Here is a 24705-nt window from a genome sequence, read left to right on the forward strand (position 1 = left end):
ACAAAGCATTTTAGAAAGCCCTCCAAACCTTGAAAAAATCTGCAAGCTGTTTACTGTTATAAAGAGCGGGGATGTTGGCAGAGAACTGGAGCAGGTCTTCGGCACACTGCCGCCTCTCCTCAATGACAGTCTCGTCGAACCGCCCTAGAACGAGACGAGAATCAGCACCAGCGCAGAAGGACGAACACCTGTTCAGGACGATTCGCGGTCTCGGGGCAGAAAGCAGCAGCGGACCCGTCCCTGCCTCTGCTCCGCTCATCCGCAGCCTCCTGAGGTCACGCCTAGTCTCCACGCCTGGAAGCGGCGGCACTCTCACCGGCAGAGAAAATAACGCGCCTGATAAAACAAGAGGCAGAGATTTCCACTCAAATAGACGATGCCATCTTCATCTGCGGCCTGTCAATACAGGAAACTCCCCGCTGAAGAAGCCGACAATCTGAAACTGAAGTTGAAAAGAGAATTATAAAGAACTCGAATGGCTTTCTATAGTAATTTAATACTGTAATTACTGATAATTTTCCCTTTCACGCTTTTTTATTTATGAAGGAATTGAAGAGAGGAAATTATGAGAACATCTGTATATCAATGGGGTCAAAAACCTCCGTTTGTAGCAAAAGGCTCTCTCAGCTAACTTCCACATGTGAGGCTGTCAGCACACACGAGTGCTTGTGAGAAAAAAAGAACACCCGGCCCCATGGTGCACTGTTGTACAAGGTGACAGAAAGGCAGTGTCCACAGAATGTTTTACTACTACATACGATTTGAATGCTGGTAGGACATTTTCAAGTGTGACTGCTTTTACTCCGCTCAAATCATAATCAGATGAGCAGTTGGCATTTGCCACATGCATGTATCATACTGATGGCAATACGGGTTTAAAAAATGCAAATTTGAGAGAAGTGATGGCAATATGCTTTTAAAAATACAAATTTAAGAGTAGCATCATCACATACTTAAACATTTTTAGTAGCTTTGCAAAACGTGAACAGAACACTGAGGCACAAAGAGATTCCCAGCTTTATTACCCAAGGCAAGAGTTGAAACTGAACCACTACATACCTCAGCTCAACGTGTCTCATGCTCATGGTGAAATGTCTACTTCGTGGTAACGGAAAAGAATGGTTGTAGAGTTGGCCCTGGATTCAAACACTAGCTCTATCATTCACTAGCTACAAAATCTTAGGCAGGTTATTTCCTACTTCGTAAAATGAAGAAAATGAAGACTGTATTTCGTAAAATGAAGAAAATGAAGACTGTACTCTCAGTTCCATGCCAGGCACTTAGCAAGCACTTAAAAAATTAATCATAGTGTTGTTGGATCTTCAAGTACTAGCATAGTATCCAGCATATGGAAGATGCTAAGAAACACGTGTTGACTACATGAGTGAGTAATGAAAACTTAGAAAAACTCTCCTGACAAAAGTAACTGTTTTATGTGGAAGAGTCTCTCCTAGAAGAGTCACTGTCACTAGTAAGAAATCTTCCTGGGATTACCCTCTGCATCCTCTCGCAATACATTGTCTTCTCCTGTGGACACCTGCAGCTCCTAGGATTCTCCAAGAGTGTGCTTATTTTGACCACTGGGTTTCCTCTGCCATTCCTGTTAGCTATGACCTCCTTGAGGGCAGGGGTTATATTTATCTTGACCACCATTATATTCCCAGCACCAACTACAATGCCTAGCTCATGGTATGTGTTTCTTAAATACCCATTAAATAAATAAATGAATCAAAAAAAGAAATCTTACCAGTGGGTCCACAAACACCTCCTAAGTCCTAATGCATGGGTGTCAGAGACAACAACCCTACGAAATTCCATGTGTATGTCCACGGGCACATTTTCAAGGAAAGGGTTCGTAACTTTTACCAGCATCCTCAAAGAGCCCAGGACCTGGCAAAGGTTAGCGGGTAAGTGGCAGTCAATTTGAGGATTCCTAACATCCACTATATTGTTTTATTTTCTATGAAATCAGTTGCCAGTTGCTATCTTGGTATCTGTTCTCACCTTCTTCCTTAGTAAAATAACTCCCAATTTCTAACTAGGTGCATAGCGGTCCAGGAAAAAACAGGCTGGGATTTCCAGCTTGCCTTGCAGTTGCATGTGGACATGGATTAAGTTCAGGCCAATAACATACAAACAAAAGTTATACTGCAGATTCCCAGAAATCTCTTTAAGAGAGAGCCAATGTATTCCTCCCCCACCCCTCTTCTTTCTCCTTTTCCACTTCCAAGAAGGATTATGAAGGGTGACAGAGCAACAAGGTAGGAGCTTAGATTCCCCATTACCCTGGAGCTGCCACACCTGAGGCTACTGCCAGATCCTATACCATGAAAATGGAATTGACGTCTATCTGGTTTTCCATTTTGTCACAAGTAACCAAACCTGCTATCATCTATCTATACTGCTGTATCTGCTTTTATATTAGTTACCAGTTCATATGCAGCAATGCAATTAAACTCAGTTATCCCAAGGAAAAAAGCACATCTAAAATGACACTGCTAGTTTACCTACCAATTAATTACATTATCTGGGAACCAAAACCCCAACCCACAGAGCAAATACTCAGCCTGAAAACAGTCTAACCTGGCTGGTGTAGCTCAGTGGATTGAGCATGGGCCTGCAAACCAAAAGATCGTGCATGGTTCAATTTCCTGCCAGGGCACATGCCTGGGTTGCAGGCCAGTTCCAGCAGGGGCCAGTTCCCAGCAGGGGCCAGTTCCCAGCAGGGGATGTACCAGAAGCAACCATACATTGATATTTCATCCTTCTCTCTTTCCCTTCCCTTCTAAAAATAAATAAATAAAATTTAAAAAAAAAAAAAAGAAAACGGTCTAAGTTATTCAGTCTTGGGGAAAATCCACTGATCAAAACAGTTAAAAAGACAGCTAAATGTTCATCATTCCTCTTTCCTAAATAGGAAATTAAATATACACTGGTGCTTATAATTATTGTCCAGAATATTTACCATTTAAACAAAAAGGTAAATTCCAGTGAACATCTAAAATCTTGGAAGAGAAACCCAGAAAATACACACATTATATTACATTCCAATCCATAATATTATGTTTAATGGCATAACTATATACTGAAAAATTTTAGTGAAAATCTTCCAAATATTTGATAACACCTTTAAAATCTTATTTACTAGTGAAAACGAAGACATGAAAATTGGGAGCTTTAATCCACATGTGATCAATGACTCATCCCATCCCCCAATTAAGCTAGACCAGCATGACAAGGCAAAGATCGCATCAACTTCTAAACAAAAGACATATGCAAAGCATGTCTCTGTTGTGCCTCCACTGATCTGCACATTTCCACGCCACTGAACCTGGACAGGTGGAGATGAAGGAAAACACTGCTCGGAGTGGGCCACAGAGGAAATCAAGGGCTCGTGCATTAAAAGGTTCAATGACACTGTATTTGGTCATCAAAACAAATTTGATGAAAGAACATCTTCACTTCTTTCTTACTAGGATATTTCAGAATAACAAAAAACAGTATTGGGAGCATAAACAAAGACAGCAGATGAATTTTAATGCACTAACTACTGGCCCTAATATAGCTAACAAAACCACCTAGTTTTAAAAGTAAATTAACAAGTAGCAACAACTGTTGTCTAGCCATCCTAATGGTAGACAATACTCTAGTAGCTCTTCTCTAGTTGTTAATCCCTTAGAGCAGCAACAATGAGAAATCATAAATAGGTGCTTTAAATTTCCATTCACATGGTCAATGTTTATTTTCCTGTGAACACAGTAGAAAAATAATATAAAATTTATAACAGAATATGCAAAACAAACTTTTCCTGAGAAAGTTATTATGTATTATATTATTTGTATGTATATATTACTAATAAGTTATTCTACCACTCCCAATTACTTGATAATACTTCATTAAAAGCTGGGGGCAGGTAAATTAAAACATTCAAACAAAACTGGTAAATCATTAGAAATAAAGTCTCTCTGATTTATAAGCTGCCTTTGAGATCTTGTTGTTGTGTTTTGTATTACACATAACTCCTAGAAAACAGAGCTTACAATTATTTTCAATGCCAATGACAATGATCAAAAACCGGTTACACAGAACTGAAAGGTATCCTTAACCAATAAGAAACTAGCCAGAAAAGCTTGATGCTGATTCTTAACTGTATCAAAAATTCCTTCAGCCCTGGCTGGTGTAGCTCAGTGGATTGAGCGCAGGCCTGCGAACCACACGATAGCGGTTCGATTCCCAGTCAGGGCACATGCCTGGGTTGCAGGCCGGTTCCCTGCAGGCCAGTTCCCAGCAGGGGACGCACAAAAGGCAACCATACATTGATGTTTCTCTCCCTCTCTCCTCCCCCCTTTCCCCTCTAAAGATAAATAAATAAAATCTTTTAAAAAAAAAAGATTAAAAAATTCCTTCAGAGTAAAAAGAAAAACAGAGAGGCCCACGTTCTCAGGTGTGAATTCCCTGTACCGACAGCACCAAGAACACACTTCCTAGTTAAACAAGTTGGATCTATTACTCCTTGCAACTAGGGACACTGTACAGTATTGGGAACTCGGGGCATTTCACCAGGAAGGTGTAGAGCGGACTTGCAGGGTTTGGGCTGTGTTGGGGCCTCTGGGAAAGGCTCGGAGGAGTGACGCTCTGCCCTGGTTTACATGCCATCAGGAAGGGAGTCAGGGGTAATTCCATGATTTTATGAATTCTACCTAATTCTATGATGTGATAAATCTTATTATGAGGCAAGGAAAATGAAGACACACCAAGGCTGTGACTTATAATGAAGCTGTGTCACTCATGGCAGCCAGGATGAAAACGTGTGATCACTTTTGTGACTTTAGCAAAGGTCATACTTTTATCTGTGTTCAGACACAATCACACTGACCTTGTCTGTGTCTTCATCCCAGGACACTCAGTGGCCTTGTCTAGTGGCCGTGTGCTGTGAACGGTTTAGGCTCAACAGCAGGACGACACAGCCCGGTGCGAATGCCAGGTCAACTCCGGTAATGCCGGAGTCCAGGCAGTGCAGGCCAGTTCTTTCACGGCTGTCAGAAGCTGCTTTCTCTTTCTCACAGGAAATCACAGTGTGGTCTCATCATGAGAAAATAATCAGACTGAGACTGTGAAGCCTACAAAACAACTGTCTTACACTCTTGCAATGTCAATGACATGGAAGGAAAAAAAACGCACAAAGAATACTCTAACTTAAAGAAACAGATCTAGAGGCAAGATCCTGGATACAAAAGAAATCTAAAATGGATATTTTCAGGACAGCTGGGGAAATCTGAATGCGGACTGGACATTTGGTAATATTATTGTATCGATGTTAAATTTCTTGAGTGTGATATGGTATTGTGGATATAGGCAAAATACAGGAAGCGGGGGTAAAATGTCACAACCTCTCCAACTTATTCTCGAATGCTCCAGGAAAATAATGAGACACACACATGGACATTACAGACAAATGTGGCAAATTGTTAACAATCAGTGAACTTGGGCAAAAAGTATGTAAGTGTTTGTTATACTATTCTTTTGGTTTTTCCTGTACATTTGAAAATTTTGCAAATTCAAACAACTGAAGGAAAGCGAAGTAGTTGCTGTACTGGTAAGGAGAACTGGAAGGGGAAACAACTCAGTCTAAAGGAAACGCAGAAAACTCCCTAGAAGCGGAGTCATCTCGAAGTCTGAAAGGCTAACAAAAACCCGCACGGCGGAGCGGTGCGACAGTCAAGAAAGAGAGACAGGAGAGAAAGCGGTCAGAGGGACGGTAAACTGAGCAACACGTGACACAGCTCACCATGGCTGATATGTGCCGAGCACTGAACTAACACGCACTACAGTCATAATCCTCAGGAAAGGGAGGTACTATTCCTATGCTGCCCGTAACAAAAAAAGTCTCAGATGTCAGTGTGTGTAAGATCACGAGACTGGTAAACAGTGGGTGAAAGATTTGGGCCTAAACCTCTCTGGTTCCAAAAGGCACGGTCTTGCCACTGTGACACTAGAACGGTAACTGCACATCTGCAGGTTCTGCCAATAATCAGGTTGGTCAAGAAGTCCACACAGTCTTTTCCACACAATAAAGGACACATTTTTCATTTTCACTAATAATTTTATTGATTTGGATAATTTGAGTACATTGGCTATCTCCCGCATGGTAGAACACTGAATGCTCTCAATTAATGTCTCGATTTGACTGCTATCAGCTCCAACTGGTCTACTCAACCGTGGAGCACCGTCCAGTGAGAAATCTCCAGCACGAAACTTCGCAAACCACTTCTGACACGTTCAGTCACAGCACCTTCTCCATACGCTGCACAAATATTTTTGCATTTCAGTTACATTTTTACCTTTCTTGAAATAATAAAGCATAATATGCTGAAAATGTTGCAGTTTCATCCACCTTCAAAATTAAAATGGCTACACAAAAAGGCACCAATTTTGACTTTTTTAATACAAGCTGAAATGACAGCTGTCACAATACAATCTAACAAAACTGCTTCAAATAATGTGAAAGAACACTAAGCACTAGTAGAGCCATCTTACAAAAAAAACAAATGAACTTCTTGACCAACCCAGTAAAATAGGACTTTTTTTTGCTGCTGAGGCTTGCACACTAAAAATGTGAGAGTATCTAAAAAGACAGATGATTAACCGAGAATTCCCCCCACACAACCACAGCTGCTGCCTGCGGGGTTCACTGCAGTTACCAAGTATTACAAATGGACTGTGCCATTTACTGAGAGTGATGCATTGCTTACTTACTAAGATTAATAAGAAACGCTCACTCTATAATATGTAAGAATGAGGAGAAAAGTTGAAGATAATCCATCAGCAACAGACAATAATAGCTAAGAACCAATTTGGGAGCCACTCCCTTTCACTCAGTGACAAGCTTATTGTTTTCAAAGCCAGGCTGTGCACCAGAGAGATGAAAATTAAAACCACAATGAGGTATCACCTCACTCCTGTCAGAATGGCTGTCACATAAATCAACAAAGCGCCAGTGCTGGCAAGGTTGTGGAGAAAAGGGAACCCTAGTGCACTGTTGATAGGAATGCAGACTGGTATGGCCACTGTGGAAAACAGGACGGAGTTTCCTCAAAAAATTAAAAACAGAACTGCCTTTTGACCCAGTAATTTCACCTCTGGGAATATATCCTAAAACACCAATTGAAGAGAATATATGCACCCTATGTTCATAGCAGCGTTATTCACAATAGCCAAGTGCTGGAAAGAGCCCAAGTGCCCATCAGTAGATGAGTGGATAAAAAAGCTGTGGTACATTCACACAATGGAATACTACACAGCAGTAAAAAAAAAAAAAAAAAAAAAAAAAGAATTCTTATCTTTTGCAATGAAAATCACAAGCATGGATGGCATTGGAGATTATTATACTAAGTGAAATAAGCCAGTCAGTAAAAGACAAATATCATATGACCTCACTCATAAGTGGAATGTAGTAAACAAAATAAACTAACTAGCAAAACAGACCAAAGGCATGGGAACAGGGAACAGACTGACAGCTGTAAGAGGGGAGGGGAAGGTGGTAACTGGTTGGAAGAAGGGGACGAAACTAGTCAAACAACACACATGCATGACCCATGGCCATGGATGGTGGGGACTGACTGTGGGAAGGGGGGCAGACTGGGTAGAGAGGGGCAAAGGGGGAAAAACTGGGACAACTGTAATAGCATAAACAGTCAAATATTTAAAAATAAATAAACAAATAAAAGCCAGGCTTCGCATCTTCCAACATTAACATACGTGTGCAAAGTTAAATGCTACAGTACAGAGTGTTTAAGGTAAAAAGTAAAAACAGCCCTCCTCTCATGGCCCAGAGGTTTTACACTTTATACAAACATGTGCAGGTAACATCTTCACACACACATGTATGTCTACTTAAACACAGAAGGGGTCTTACTAAACACACTGCTTTGCAACATTTGTTTTCTATATCCTAAAAATATGCCTTGGACACATTTCCATACCAGTATGTGTCAAATAGCTGAAGAATTCTATGAATTGGCTAAATTCCAGCACACCCGTACAATGACATATTGAGAAAATTCAATTTTCAGTATTCTTCTACTAAAAATGCTGCAAGGAATACCCATATGTATGTGCATACATGTGTATAAATGTGTGTGTGCGTGCTTCTGTGTTCTCAAAACATAAGGCACAGGCTGCTGAGGGTCCCCCAACGGCCTTCCAAGAGATCCACCAGGTCAAAACCACTTTCACAACAGTAAGACAGCAGCTGCATTATTTCCCACACTGACCTCTGCACTGATCACCTACAACCAACAGCAGGGAAACTGCTGGCCTCTCGGCAGGAACCACTGCGACGGCTCCCAACTACACTCACTAGTAATCAGCATATTCCCAACTACACTCACTAGTAATCAGCATATTCCTACTGCCACCCACTCGCGTTAACATTGTTTCAGATGCCAGTTTCACTTAAGAATGTCCTTGATGAAGCAGAAAATTTATTAACTTTATTTATTAAATCTCAGCCCTTGAGACCATTTCTTTTTTAAAGTCTGTGTGTGAAAAAAAAACAAACTATAACTATTCAGATTTGGATAACTGTCTATCCAAATTGGCCCATTCAGTCTTGCTATCCAAATCTGAATAGTTATAATTTGGTGTTTAACAGATTTCCTTTAGAGATCTGTGATATTAACAATTTTTGATATTATATAATAAATGGGTCAACATTTGCAAGACACATACAAAGTATAGACATTAAAAATAAAAAAATTGCAGCCCTGGCTGGTGTAGCTCAGTGGACTGAATTGAGTGTTGGCCTGCAAACCAAAGGATAGCAGTTCGATTCCCAGTCAGGGCAGATGCCTGGGTTGCAGGCCCGTTCCCAGCAGGGGACGCACAAGAGGCAACCATACATTGATATTTCTCTCCCTCTCTCCTTCCCTTCCTTTCTAAAGATAAATAAACAAAATCTTTTTTAAAAAATTAAAAAATTAGGATCTAGAAGACTAATTCAACATCATCTTTCTTACGTTCTCGCATGTTGTTTTCCCTGATTGGTCAGAACTGTTGCTGCTGTGTTGCGATTGGACAGAAGATAAGTGCATGCTGAGTTAGCAAAACTGCACCTAGAACATGGAAAACCACTTCATGTGCTTGATGCTTGCTGCATGACATGAATTACTGTCATAAACAAAGGGGCTTCTGACTTCCTGGGACACAATTTCGGGGTTTGGCATATATGCATAGTTAGCTAATCATCACATGCATAGTTAGCTAATCATCACGTTTTAAAATCAGAGATTAAATACAGTCACTTACCAAACACTATTCCTTTTGCAAATGGAGGAAATAATTCTGAATGTCGGAATAAGTTTTTGTGAATTTGCCATAGTTCTTTGTGTAGTTTCTTAAAGTCGCTGTATCTCTTCCATATGATTATCTGAGAGAAAAAAATTAAATGTGTATCTCATAGTAAAACTATTCAGGTTTAGATATCTAATCATAATCATTTCATTAAAGTGCTCAAAATGATCATGCAATGGCAAACAAGTATATGTTCTAACCAATATAGTTAACTATGTAAAATTAACTAACATTTACTTTAAAAGTATGAAACAGCAACTTTTCCTGTCTTGATTTTTAAATTTCATTGTGAACAAGCACTGTTTCCTTCATACTGGAAAAATATTCAAAAATATCCAACAAAGAAGGTCTGTCCTACCTAAAATGTCATTTAACCTCTTCAAAAGTCAATTACTATTGGCCATGGAAATGAGCTAGATGTCAAAATACATATTCTGTCTCAAAAACATCATATTTGCAAACACAAAACATTTCATTTAGACAATTTTAAATACAAAGTACCTACTCAGCATTTGCCTAAAAGGATATACAAAGTGCATAACTCAGAAGAAACAATAGCTATGTAGAAAGTAATTAACATGAACTTCTTAATTTCATAAATCTCAACTGAAAATAATAATAAGATTCTGGGAGAAGGTGAATCCTGATCAGAATACCATTAAAACTAGTATATTTCACAAACAACAATCATCTGGATTATACAACATGTAAAAAAGTAAATTTACCTTGTTTAGTTCTAATTATTGTTTAACCTCATTCAGATTAAATTAGAAAAAAAAACATTATAAAAGAAAAGGATTTTTTTCCCACTGGATATGGAGTATTTATAGAAAGGGCCGCACATTTGGCTTTGTTACAGTTTTGCATTTTCAGTTAAAATCTCAGTTGAGACATTCCATATCCCCCAGCAGTGTGGGGGGTAACTCAAGTTCACAGTTCTGAGTAAAAATCACCCTGCTTACCCGACCCCTCTGCCCCTCACTCCGATTTGCTGCACATCACATTACCCAGGAGATACACGAGCCAACTGTACAACTGAATAAAACCCACATTCTCATTTAGATTGCAACTATATCATATGTAATAGTATCACTTTATATACTACTTTATCACTTTACATTTTGACCACATTGTGGTCAAATAAATGTTTACATAAACTAAAAACAAAAATCAGTTCCTTACTTGCACTAGTCATACTGAAGTATTATCCTTAGTAGCCAGGGGGCATTCGTATCACTGAATACTCACAAATCAGAATGCAACAGCAGTTTAAATGGCCTCACATTTATTAATGAACCAACCTGCTACTGAAGGAAAAAAATCAAGAGAAAAATCATTTTCCAATAATTTCCAATTAAAATACCAAGCTGTTCAGACAGCAATGGTTTAGGAAGAGGACTTGAACATTACCTGGATATCACCACAAAAGGAGTAAAAATGAGTTTTAAATTCTGTCATCTCATACATTGGGGCTTTTGCTAAAAAACCAACCTACCTCACTTCTAGCAAACTCAATATTAGAGTGCAATGCTAATAAGCCAAGTTTTAAGACTCTTGTCAAAACTGTACTCTTTGTGCATATGAAATCTGTCACCAAACTTTGCCAAACTATCAAAAATTCTACCATGATTAATAAGTTTCTTGTTTCTAACACAGGCATAACCCTAGGGCACTAGTCAGCCCACAATATGAATTAACTTAAGTAAACTGCTCTCCTGAGGCTTCCTTTTATTCATTTACTCAACGACAAAAACAGTCATCCAAACCAGTATTTCCGTGGCCCCATTCTGTGTTGGGCACTGTGCTGGCACAAAGGATGAAGAACTGAGAGACACAATCCCTGCCCTCAAGGAGTTCCAGTCCAGTCAGGAAGACTAAGCCAACACAGTAAGCACATCACAAGACAGCAGCTTTATAGCAAGGATTATCTTAGTTGAGCAACCTGAAGGGAAGCAGTGAATAGACCGACAAAAATGAAGAAAGAAGGGGTTGTGGATGAAGTTGTTCAAAGGAGAGCAATGCCAAATACAATGACTTTTGGCTTTGCAATGGGATGAAGAGTGATGCTCCTCCTTAAGATGAAAAGCCAAGGGAGAAGCTGTTTTGAGATAAGGGCAAAGTTCAATTATAGATACATTTGATAGTACTTGTGAGGCACCTGATTGGAAATGTCCCATAGGGTAAACAGGTTTGGGGTTCAACAGCAAGAAGTTAAGTGGGCTGTATTAATTTGGAGCATCAGCAGAGCAATGGCAATCACTCGGGAGAGGTGCTCAGCATCTGTGATGAGATGAGGAATCTAATAACAGAACAATGGGGAACCCTAACACTGAGGGACCAACCAGAAGTAAAGAAGAGAAAACCAAGTGCAACATGTTTAAGACACTTGATTATGACATGAGAGAGGGCACACAGATGGAAGAAGAAACTTTATTTTAAAATGGAAGTGAATGAGACAAATGTTGAGGACAAAGAACCAGCAATTCCAGCAAAAGACACAGGAAGAACTGAGAGAGTTAAACCAATGCTTGAAAAGCAAAGTTCTCAGATAGTGAAATTACACTGATTTTAATTTTTATATTCTGTGCTTCTCGGCAGTTTTTAACTTTGATGCATGAACATAATTCTGCCATGAAAAAAAACATTCAAATTATGGTAGTACCGCACTACCAAGGAGGGCTTAAGAAGGAAATGGGTATGGGCTTGTAAAAATAACCTTACATAGGGTGATGCCATCCTTAAAGCCATGATAAGCTAGCCGTGAGAGCTATTCCAAAGACCACATAGCTCATGAAAACAAATCTGCAGCTAAAATGTGTATTCTAGTTGGAATCACTGTAAAACAAAGGCAGAGTGATTTAAGGAGCAAAAGTTAATCATTTAATCACAATAAAGACAAAATAATGATCAAAATACCATGGCAGATAACCAACCAACAGGTTGTCAGAGCAAGAATAAGAACCGTGCCCCCAAGGTGAGAATCTGCATTTCCTCACCGTGTCCTAACTTGTTCACTCACATGCTCCTTACTCTCAACACTGGAGCCTTAGAACCTAAGTACCAAAGAGCAAATAAAAAGCCCCAGGAACTGTGGGAAACCAAACCATCACAAAATGTCACCATTCACTGACTCCTTTTCTTCTTACTCCTTTAACTTTGGACATTTCTAAAAATCTTCAAAATGGGAAAGGGAACAGAAGCACACCTCCGTTACTTCAACAACTACTAATGGTTATAACTGGACTACGTACAGTCCCAAAAGACACGTGCAAAAGTTATTTTCTCTAACAATATTTTATTGTAAAAAATATCGTAAAATAGCTATTGCTCTATTGAACCAATTCTGCAGAAATTTCTTATTCATGAAAGTCATGTATAAAATTCCTCAATATTAATTTAATGACAATAATATAGAGACTACAAGTTTAATAAAAGCTTAATTTTTATTAAAAACATCCCCTTAAATATTTTTACATAAAAAATTAAGATAACTTCACTTATTGATACCAAAAACCTTTAGATCTCTTGTATTTTACAAAACCATCCAATCCAAACTAACTTTGTCCTTTTTACTCTTCTACAGTAGTTAGAACTTGCTGGATCACCCACCATACTATTTGCTTGTGGATTTCCTTTCCTTTGACACATTTCTGACACCAGTAAAATTTACTAGCTATAGAGAAACAGAGCTATACATAGGTTACTTCTTTTCAAAGGTGGGGGAGGAAGGGCACATTTCCATCTCTGTCTTTCCTCATGGTGAATATTCACGCCCTAGAGGGTCTTCTGAAGGAGAGGCCGCATGGACCGCTGTTGTCCCCCCTCCCATTCACCCGTGCTGCTCTTAATAACTAAAATTCAGAGGAAATGTTTAATAGGTAAGGGGGAGAGGGGGGAATCCATCCTGAACAATTTTAAATTATTTACCCCATGTTAGTATTTAAGCATTCTTAGGAAGAAAACATTACATGTGCCAAGGTATGGATGCATGCGTGTATGTATGTGTATATGTATAAACAAACAGCAAACTTTCTCTGGTTTTATAAGGATAGCATATTATTAGTCCTAGATTTGGTTAAATTAACTATACATCTACTAATCCTCAACAGCCCTGTAAAACCTAAATTCTAGAGCAATAAAATAACTAAATGAGTAAGTTAATGAAGAAAGTACAAGGAAAGGATGTGGAAACACACCCCAAAGGTTAATTCCTCTCCTAAATGAGAATTCCAATGTTTAAATGAAACATGTGAAACTAAAAGTATTATTATGCCCTGGCTGACGTGGCTCAGTCGGTTGAAGCGTCATCCTGTAAACCAAAATATTGGGAGTTCTATTTCTGTTCAGGGCACATGCCTGGGTTGTGGGTTCAGTCTCACCGATCAATGTTTCTCCCATCGAGTTTCTCTCTCTCTCTCTCTCTCTCTCCCTCTCTCTCTCTCTCTCTGCCCTCCTGCTTCTCCTCTCTATAAAATCAATGAGCATGTCCTCAGGTGAGGATAAAAAAAAGTATATTATAATTTCCAGATTATTCTATACTTTAAGAAGCCAGCTACATAGAAGACATGTTTTGATTTTTTATAGCATTTCTAACAAAGGCCATGCAATCATCTGACTAAAGGACACTTACAAGTTTTCTGATGAATGGTTCACCAACAGTTGTTATTATAAAAGAGTTTTCCCCAAAAAAGGATTAAGGAAATGGCAGAGAGTGTGTTCGTGATAGGTTGGCTCAGGATTCTCCCTGGAAAAGGGGAACATCAAGCTACAAACCACAGCACAGCAATCAGACACAACCCATTCATAAGAAACACAACCCACTTTCAATTTCAACAGAGTTGTAAATTTTCAAACAGCAGAAAACCATGGTATTGACTATTAATTAAACATTCGAAAGAATTCTACGTCCTGAAGCACAGTTCATACTAATCACGTGACACTTAAGTAGAGAGCATCTCAACCCATGGTGCCGATCACTTCCACTGCCACTTCAGAGGGACAGATAGATTGATGTACACTCATTGCTTCCACAGTAACAATATTACAATATTCTCTTCATGGCTATTAGGGGAAGGAGGTATAAGGTATCTTAAAACCCTATGGAAAGTACCCAGAAATATTTTTTAAAATGTGTCTTTTACTGAACTACTTTTAACCGGGGGGGGGGGAACAAATATCATATTAGACATAGTAAGAAATGGTAATGTCTGAAAGTCCGTATACACTCCTAACCTGATGTCCATACTCAAACCACCACCAAACCATCAACTTAAATGTATGAGTATGAATCAAGCCAGATCTTTTTCAGTAAGAAATAGTGGAGCTTGTGGCAAAATAAAAAGCACATACCCCAACTAAAGATATTACAATTAAATTTTTTTAAAAAACACTGTTGCAGAATCAAGACTACCCACTTACAGTGTCTGTTTCTTTAGTAGGAAAAAAATGCCCAATGTACAGTATGTCCTAATCTTAGTAAAAATGGAATTGGGGTGATCACTTCATGAGGTACATAAATGGCTCATCAATATGCTGTGCACCTGAAACTAACATAATACTGCATGCCACTGTAATTGGAAAATATATTCATTTTAAAGAAGAAAATGAGCGAGTACTAATATGCAAGTAAATCAGAAACTGTTCAGAGAAGTAAGCGCCTCAGACAGGGTTCCTAACAGTGTGTAAGTAAAAAGTAATTACAAACAGAGAGCCACAGTTTTAAGCAAAAATATAACAAAATGGTATCATTTTAGAGTGAGGGAAAGGATATGCAAAAGAACTTACCAAGTACAAAATTTTAAAAAGAAACTTATACACCCAAAGCAGTTCTCCACGATATCAACATGTTAACTCAATAAAAAAATGAAGTAGACAGAAACCCATAATTTTATAGTTATAATCTTTAAAATTAATACTAATTACCAAATACTTTTCACTTTTTAATTAAAGAGGCATCATGATTTTGAAATAGTTTGTAAATAGGGGCTCTTAACTAATCTTGAAATCTTATGCTACCTACCAGAAAAATTATCACATTACTAAACAGCATTACAATTCCTGCAAATCTTATTTATATACTTTAACACCCACTAAAATCTAACACCTATTTAATGGGTCTGAATCATTCCTCAAATTCTTTTTTCTACAATTTAAATCCTACTAAAACTTAAAAGGTACTTAATAGGTGTGAAATAGGACACTTCTGCTACTGTTTGTGAGCTGAAGACAATCACCACACAAATACACAAATATAAACACTGACAAAAAATTCAGTTTCTTCAATAAGAAATTAAATAAAATTTTCATATGAATAGCATGTTACCTCCTGGACATCCTCTGGATTTCTTCGTGAAACAACCTGAAACAAAACACATACAGACATATCTAGTCATCATCAAAATTTAAGATTTCACATTTGTATATTTACTTTCAACAATATTTTTATTAAAAATTCAATTTGTGTAAAGGAAAAGAAAATACCATATTACATCACTTACAAGGAACTCAACTATATAACTTCACTATCTAAAACATATACTAAAAAATTAAGCAAAAAGGCAGCTGAAATAAAGTTCACGTGCTAAAGTTCACATATTAATTCACAAGAATGCCTCGGGCCTTCACCTTTACTTGACCTTATTCTACCGAATTTGTCTGAACCCTTCTCCAGCCTCCACAAAATTAGAAGCATAAAAATAGGCTGCATCTGGACCAAGTATACAGGGGACTGATTGCTCTGTATTATTTCTTTTTTCTTTGTTGATGTTAAAAAAACAATCACTCGCCAGATACCTTACCAAGTTCAACCACTGGGCACCCCACCATAAGGGGTTACTTAGTAGTCCCGCCTGTTTAATTCCATTTAAACAAGTTAAGGCTGTGACCTCTGAAATGGAAACCGAAAACCCAAAAGGACCAGGATAACATGAGCTGAGCCCAAATGTCTATTAGTAACAACTCTTTCCAACTATGCAAATCTCTTCAGTGGAACTGCAAACTGATGAAAAATAAGAACAGTAATCAGAAATCTGAGGAAAGAATAAGATCATACTAGAAACGAACAGAACTGAAACTTCAGATTATCTCAACAAGTAATATCAACTCTAATACACAACTACTTAAATTGGCCCTAATAGAGATTGCTAATATTTAGTAATTTTGTTGAATTTCAATGTTTTATCATAAAATTCAGGCAACAAATTCCACAAGAGCTGGAATTTAAAGCAGTGACATCTTTCATTGGAAGTTCACAAATTTCCATTGCAAGCATTAACTACCAATGCCTCAGTAAGTACAATATACACACACATATATATAACTTGAGAAGTCTCAAGATGTATATACATAGAGAGAAAATTCTATTCTCAAGTCATCTTGAAAATTATTACCCAAAAGCAGTGCTTCACAAACCATGCCACATGGAATACTGGTATTCTTTAAAATCATTGATCTCAAAGGATTAATGATGAACTCAGTTTACCTTTGTTTAAAAAAGAAACACATAATATACATTATTATGCCTAGCAAATCTCCAAAACGAAGATGTATAGTATTTCCCAAGGTCATCTAGCCATTCAACTTCTTATTTCCATCACGTTGTTTATTTACTATTTTATTTATTTAGTGCAACAATTACTAAAATTCAGAGCACAGCTGAGAAATGCTACTGCAATGTTTGTAGTCTATCTGCCTCTGTTAACACCAAAAGCAAATCCTAAATTTAGGAAGACAAGTAAGGTACCTATCTCTTACTGTGCATTAAATCCTTTCCTGCTCTCATTCATCACAACAATGCTGCCTGAGAGGATGAGACGTCAAGGCCCAAGAGCACACAGGAACGCACTAATCATAGTGATCAGTAACAGCAGGACTGGAGCTCCCAATTCTGATTATAAACAGAGTGGTCTTCCAGGGCGGAACTAAACCGGCCCTCCTAGATTCAAATTCCATGTGAGAATCATTCCTAAGGCCTATCAGGTAAACCCATTTTGTCTTTACAAAGAAATGCACATCAACCAAAATCAGGAAGTTGAAGAAGCACTTTTGCAAACAGAAAGAATTAGGAAGAAAGAAATTTGAATACTAACTCTGGCACTAGCCATGAACTGCTTTTTTACCTGAAGCTCAGTATCAACCCCCAAAAAAGCAATGTTTACATGAGCCCTCTTCCCTATCCTCAAAACAAAACAAACAACAACAAAAACACCAGACATTGTAGCACAGGTCCTAGCTCAGGCCCAGAACTATCAACAGATCAAACATTATTAAGTCCTCTAACTCCTTTGAAGCATGCTAACTCCTATTATCTACTTAACAAATTTTACTAAGTTTCCTTAAAAGTCAAGGAAAAGACTCTCTCTTCTACCTAATTACCATTATGATCAATGGAAATCACCCTCTCAACTCATATATTCAAAAGAAATTTCTTCATAAGATTAAGAAATGGCTACTGGAAAACAAAACTATAAAAATTATTCTAATCTAAGTATTATATTTCCTGCCAAAAAATTTCCCAATGTGGTGATTAGGTAAACGAAATGGCACATTCATGGATACAATACAAGCAAATCTGACTTTCAGACCTTTCACTTTCACAAAATCAATATACTTTCATATAAATATACTGACACCTTTAAACTACATTTCATACACACACAAAAAGAATTCTGGCAAGACAAATCAGTACCTGAAAGTGCTCAGCTCACACGCATAAGTCCCATTACCAAACTCAACCTCCCTCCCACCCCATCACCTGCATCTCAGCGCCCCTCTACCTCTTCTCCCTACAGAGCTGCAGGTGTCACTGGTTGGCAAGAATATTTGGGCTGGTTATCACCTGCCAGCCAGGTAGTCTGACCCCAAGAGACAGCACCTGCACAAACCCTAATTAGACATTCTATATTTTCAGTTCTCTGGAGAGGAAGAACTCCCACATGAGATAAGTCAATGGGACAAATTTTAGACACTTCCTAACAAATTTTTATGAAAATAATACACAAAGTAAGAAATTGCAGCTTTCTACAGTATTAAAATCCCCAAATCTCATGAGAAAATAAAGGAACAAGCAGCAAGTTACCTCTAGATACATAATAAATGTTTGCTGGGTTGTTTTCTAACTTCAAATTTCACCAAGTAGTAAAGCACCACTCTAAAGTAAACTATTTTCCAACCAAAGTTCAAGGGAATCAGAATCCTTAGGTTAAAAAAGTTTGTAGTTTAACATAAAAATGTAGTATCTGGGGCCCTGGATGGTATAGCTCACTGGATTGAGCGCAGGCCTGCAAACCAGAGGATCGCAGTTCAATTCCCAGTCAGGGCACATGCCTGGGTTGCAGGCCAGTTCCCAGCAGGGGACCCACGAGATGCAACCATACATTCATAGTCTCTCCCTCTCTCCTTCCCTTCCCCTCTAAGATCTTTTAAAAAAAATTTAGTATCTGGGCATATGGGTTGTCAATAAACAAGATGTAAACAAAAACTTTTTAAACTCACTAAAATTTTTGGTATATAAGATAATGCTCTACTAAACAATATTAAGAGTCAAACACAAAGAAAAAGCAGATAAAATAATTTGGAAATAACTGAACTTGAGAGCCATTATTTCTCAAAAATTTTAAGCATAAATACATTTTAAAACAAGCTAATTTCCCTCCCTACTCCCATAATTACTCTATTTGCTAAAAATACCTCCAGATTACACCAAAGCCAAGTATTTCTTCAAAAAATCTTTTTGGAGCTACCGTTTAAACAAATGAACACTAATATTCTCACAGCTCTAATAATGGGCATTTGTAATAATGTAGGAGGTTAAGGGTTTAAAATTTAGTGAGTTCTTCTATCCCTTTAAGTGACTTGAAGGATCCAAGATGGCAGAGGAGTAAGCGGAAGCTACACTAACCTCCTCCCAGGACCAATCTCCAAACACAACTGCACTGTAGAGAAATCATCCTGTATAACCACTGAACACTAGCTGGAGAGAACCCTTACAACCCAGAACAGACCGAAGAAACCACTTCTCCACCACAAGTCTGACAGGGAGTGCAGAGGAGGTACGAGAGGGCTGGCTGGCTCCCAGGGGTGGCAGCTGCAGTTCCGGAGGGATATTTCAGCGGCCAGGGGTTCCTGGACACGTGTGGGGCCTAAACCTGAAGCTGAGCTCCCCAGCCTACAGCACCAGAGCCAGAAAGGAGCCCAGATAATATAAAGGTGTGAAAAGCAGCAGCGGGGTTTCTATCTATCGGGGAAAGGAGGCTGGAGATGCAGAGAGCCTCCTGAAGAGTGAATGCACAAAATTTCATCTGCAGCCACTTACCCGGGGCTCCAGCAGAGGGAGGGAAGAGTAGACTCGGGATGCTTGAGAAAAGTCTGGGGTTTGTGGCTCTGAAGAGAGAACTGAAGGAACAGTTGCCAGGTTCCCTCTGCTGAGTCATTCCCCACACTGCAGAAGCCACCTTTTGCAGGCAGAGAGCACTCCTCTCTGAATGGCATTAGGCTGAGGCGAGCAACAGCCACAACCCCCAGGAATTACTTTGCCCCACCCTGTAAACCTTAAACTGGGATGCTGATAGCAGCTTGATTAGTTTAAAACCAACTGGTTTTTTTATATTTTTTAATATATTTTATTAATTATGCCATTACATTTGTTCTACTTCCCCCCTCCGATCTCCTCCACCCTGCACACCTTTCCCCCACAATACCCCCCTTTAGTTTATGACCATGTGTCTCATATTCTTTAGATTCTATATTTCCCATACTATTCTTGCCCTCCCCCATCTATTTTCTACCTACCATCTATGGTACTCATTTTCTGTACCTTCTCCCCCCTTCTCCTTCTCCCACTCCCCTGTTGCTAACCCTCCATGTGATCTTCATTTCTATGGTTCTGCTCCTGATTTAGCTATCCTCTTAGTTTGCTTTTATTTTAGGTGTGGTTCTTAATAACTGTGAGTTTGCTGTCCTTTCACTGTTCATCTTTTTTAATCTTCTTTTTCTTAGGTAAGTCCCTTTAACATTTCATATAATAAGGGCTTGGTGATGATGAACTCCTTGAATTTGATCTTATCTGAGAAGCACTTTATCTGTCCTTCCATTCTAAATGAAAGCTTTGCTGGATAGAGCAATCTTGGTTGTAGGTCTTTGGATTTCATGACTTGGAATACTTCTTTCCAGCCCCTTCTTGCCTGTAAGGTCTCTTTTGAGAAATCTGCTGACAGTCTGAAGGGAACTCCTTTGTAGGTGACTGTCCCCTTATCTCTTGCTGCTTCTAGGATTCTCTCCTTCATTTTAATCTTGGCTAATGTAATTATGATGTGCCTTGGTGTGTTCCTTCTTGGGTCCAACTTCTTTGGGACTCTCTGAGCTTCCTGGACTTCCTGGAAGTCTATTTCCTTTGCCAGATTGGGGAAATTCTCCTTTATTATTTGTTCAAATAAGTGTTCCACTCGTGGCTGTTCCTCTTCCCCTTCTAGTACCCCTATAATTCGGATGTTGGAACGTTTAAAGATGTCCTGAAGGTTCCTAAGCCTCTCCTCATTCTTTTGAATTCTTGTTTCTTCATCCTTTTCTGTTTGGTCATTTTTTATCTCCTTCTGGTCCACTCCTTTGATTTGAGTCCCAGTTTCCTTTCCATCACTATTGGTTTCCTGTGTATTTCCCTGCATTTCAATTAGTTTAGCCTTTCTATGTTCCTCTAATTTGTGACTAAAATCAACCAGTTCTGTGAGCATCCTGATCACCAGTATTTTGAACTGTGCATCTGAAAGATTGGCTATTTCTTGGTCACTTAGATTTATTGGCTCTGGGGCTCTGAGTTGTTCTTGAGCCATGTTTTGATCTGTTTGTGCCTGTTACATATGAGGAGCGGAGCCTTAGGTGTTCACTAGGGCGGGGCCACCCAGGTCACTGTTTTATGACTCTGTATGTGGGGGCGGGGTCAGAGAGGGACAATGGTGGTTCCCTCTGCCGCTTCCTGCCGCTGGGGCCTGCATGGTCTGTCTCACCACCATTAGCTCCTTCACTGGTTTATCTGCGCACGAATGTGTGACCATGGTCCGCCCTCAGTGGGTCCACCTGCTTCTCCAAACCTGGGATCCGCACCCAGCTGCTGGCGCACCTGGGTTGCGCACCCCGGTTGGTCTGGTGGATCTTTCCTGCCCAACCCCGCTCTGCTGCTGGCTCTGCCCCTTTTACCGGTTGGGCTAAAGTGTTCGTTGTTGTCAGACTTCTGTGTAGTTCAATTTTCTGTGGTTTGGCTGCATTTTTGTTGCTAAACTTTTGTTGTTTTTAAACGTGGTTGTGTGAGAAGGGGAAGTGCTTCCACCTATGCCTCCATCTTGGCGGAAGTCCTAAATTTTTTTTACTTATTTATCTTTAGAGGGGAAGGGAAGGAGGGAGAGAAGTATCAATGTATGGTTGCTTCTCATGTGTGCCTCGCTGGGAACTGGCCTGCAAGCCAGGCATGTGCTCTGACTGGGAATCGAACTGCGATCCTTTGGTTCACAGGCCCGCACTCAGTGCTAAAACCAATTGGTTTTAATGGCTGATTAGTTTAACAACTAAGGCAGAAAATAAACAGAAGCAGCCAAAATGGGAAGACAGAAGTAGATCCCAAATGAAGGAACAAGAGAATTCTGCAGAACTAGATGAAATGAAGGCAAGCAATTTATCAGATAGAGAGTTTAGACTAATGATTATATGGAGACTCAACACCATGGAGAAACCATAAAAAAAAAAAGACCAACCAGTCAGAAATGAACAATGCAATAGCTGAAATAAATAATACACTGGAAGGAATAAATAGTAGGTTAGATGAAGCAGAGGACAGAATCAGTGATCTATAAGATAAGGGAGAAAAAACACCCACACAGAGTGGCAAAAAGAAAAAAGAATTTTTTAAAAATGAGAAGAGCTTAAGAAACACTCTGGACAACATGAAGCATAACAACATCTGCATCATGACATCTGAACTGGGGGAATACCAGTAGGAGAAGAGAGCAAGCTAGGGATCGACAACCTGTTTGAAGAAATAATGATGGAAAACTTCCCTAATCTAATGACGGAAAAAGACACACAAGTCTAGGAAGCTCAGAGAGTCCCAAACAAGATAGACCCAAAGAGGCCTACACCAAGACACAGCACAATTAAAATGACATGGAGAGAACCCTAAAAGCCATAAGAGAAGAGCAGGTAGTTACCTACAAGATAGCACCAATCAGACTCTCATCTGATTACTCAACAGAATCATTTCAGGCCAGAAGGGAGTAGCAAGAAATATTCATAGTGATGAAAAGGAAGGGCCTACAAACAAGACTACTTTACCCAGCAAGGCTATCATTTAAAATCAAAGGAGAAATAAGGAGCTTCCTAGACAAGAAAAAGCCAAAGGAATTTGTTCACAACAAACTAGTACTTCAACAAATGTTAAAAGCATTGCTTTAAGAAGAAAAAGGAACTTCCAGTCAAGATGGAGGTATAGGTGGAGACATTGTGCCTCCTTGCAAAACCAAACTCAAGGACAACAACGATTTAGAAACAAAAACACAACCAGAACAGACAGAAAATTGAACTGTATAAAAATCCAACAATGAACGATTCATCCAGACCAGTAAGAGGGGTGGAGTCAGCAGCTGCTGGAGAGGGGATGCAGCAGGAAAAAGCAGTGGCTGGCAGACCAAGGCGCACAGGCCACGTGTGGCTAGCAGACCCCGGGCCAGGGGAGGAAACGAGCAGACCCAGTGAGGCACAGAAGGTGGTTGGCTGACTGCAGACACACATTCGTGCCCAGATAAACTAGGCCAAAACAGGCAGTGAGACAGACCATGCAACCCAGGGCCCCGGCAATGGGAAATAAAGCCTAAATGCACTGATTGAAAAAACTTGCAAGGGTTGAGGTGCTGGGAGAGACTCCCAGCCTCACACAAGAGTTTGCTGGTAAGACCCACAGAGTCCTAGAACATACACAAGCCTACCCACCCAGGAACCAGCACCAGAAGGGCCCAATTTGCTTGTGGGAAGCGGCAGAAGGGACTGAAATCCAAGAGAGTGGAGCAAGCGCCACTGACCCCTCTGACCATGCCCCACATACAGGGTCACAACCCAGGGACCTGGGTTGCCCCGCCCTGGTGAACACCTAAGGTTCTGCCCCTCATACTTAACAGGCACGATGAGACCAAAAATTATGGCTCAAACGGAAGAATAAATCAAAGCCCCAGAGCCAACACTTTTAAGCGACCAAGAAATAGCCGACCTACCAGAAGCAGAGTTCAAAACACTGGTGATCAGAATGCTCACAGAACTGGTTGATTTTAGTCACAAATTAGAAGAACATATGAAGGCTTCACTAAGTGAAATGAAGGAAAATGCACAGGGAACCAACAGTGTTGGGAAGGAAACTGGGACTAAAATCAATCAAGTGGACCAGAAGGAAGAAAAAAACAACCAAACAAAAAACAATGAAGAAACAAGAATACAAAAAAATGAGGAGAGGCTAAGGAACCTCCAGGACATCTTTAAACATTCCAACATCCAAATTATAGGGGTACCAGAAGGGGAAGAGGAACAGTGGCGACAAGTGGAAACTTATTCAAACAAATAATAAAGGAGAAGTTCCCCAATCTGGCAAAGGAAATAGACTTCCAGGAAGTCCAGGAAGCTCAGAGAGTCCCAAAGAAGGTGGGCCCAAGGAGGAACACACCAAGGCACATCATAATTACACTGCCCAAGATTAAAATCAGAGAATTCTAGAAGCAGCAAGAGAAAAAGCGACAGTCACCTACAAAGAGAGTTCCCATCAGACTGTCAGCTGATTTCTCAAAAGAGACCTTACAGGTAAAAAGGGGCTGGAAAGAAGCATTCCAAGTCATGAAATGCAAGGACCTAGGTCAAAGATCGCTCTATCCGGCAAAGCTTTCATTTAGAATGGAAGGGCAGATAAAACGCTTCTCAGATAAGGTCAAGTTCAAGGAGTTCATCATCACCAAGCCCTTATTATATGAAAAAGAAGATAAAAAATATGAACAGTGAAAGGACAGCAAACTCACAGTTATTAAGAACCACACCTAAAACAAAAGCAAACTAAGAGGACAGCTAGATCAGGAGTGGAGCCATAGAAATGGAGATCACATGGAGGGTTAGCAACAGGGGAGTGGGAGGAAGAGGGGTGGGAGAGAAGGTACAGAGAATAAGTAGCATAGACAGTAGGGAGAAAATAGACAGGGGGAGGGCAAGAGTAGTGTGGGAAATGTAGAAGCTAAAGAACTTATGGCACATGAACTAAAGGGGGGGTATTGTGGGGGGAGGGGTATGCAGGGTGGAGGGGGATGAAGGAGGGTAATGGCGTAATCAATTAAATATATT

General features: G+C 39.6%; 1 protein-coding gene across 4 annotated transcripts in view; it reads right to left on the bottom strand.

Moving 5' to 3' along the window:
- Positions 1-24705, bottom strand: part of RPS6KC1 (ribosomal protein S6 kinase C1) — a 171236-nt gene that overhangs the window by 136318 nt on the left and 10213 nt on the right. For all 4 annotated transcript variants that reach the window (XR_008390242.1, XM_053658206.1, XM_037164331.2 and 1 more), the window contains exons 2-4: positions 15674-15709; positions 9307-9427; positions 29-144 (exon numbers count right to left, since the gene is read on the bottom strand). Coding sequence is in view for 3 of the 4 variants with exons in the window: in XM_053658206.1 (XP_053514181.1) it covers positions 29-144; positions 9307-9427; positions 15674-15709 (273 nt within the window). In the remaining variant the exon portion in view is untranslated. The remainder of the gene's footprint in view (positions 1-28; positions 145-9306; positions 9428-15673; positions 15710-24705) is intronic.

The sequence above is a fragment of the Artibeus jamaicensis genome, unplaced genomic scaffold (assembly GCF_021234435.1).
Source record: "Artibeus jamaicensis isolate MK-2021 breed Jamaican fruit bat unplaced genomic scaffold, CSHL_Jam_final contig_2170, whole genome shotgun sequence".
NCBI classification, from domain to species: domain Eukaryota; kingdom Metazoa; phylum Chordata; class Mammalia; order Chiroptera; family Phyllostomidae; genus Artibeus; species Artibeus jamaicensis.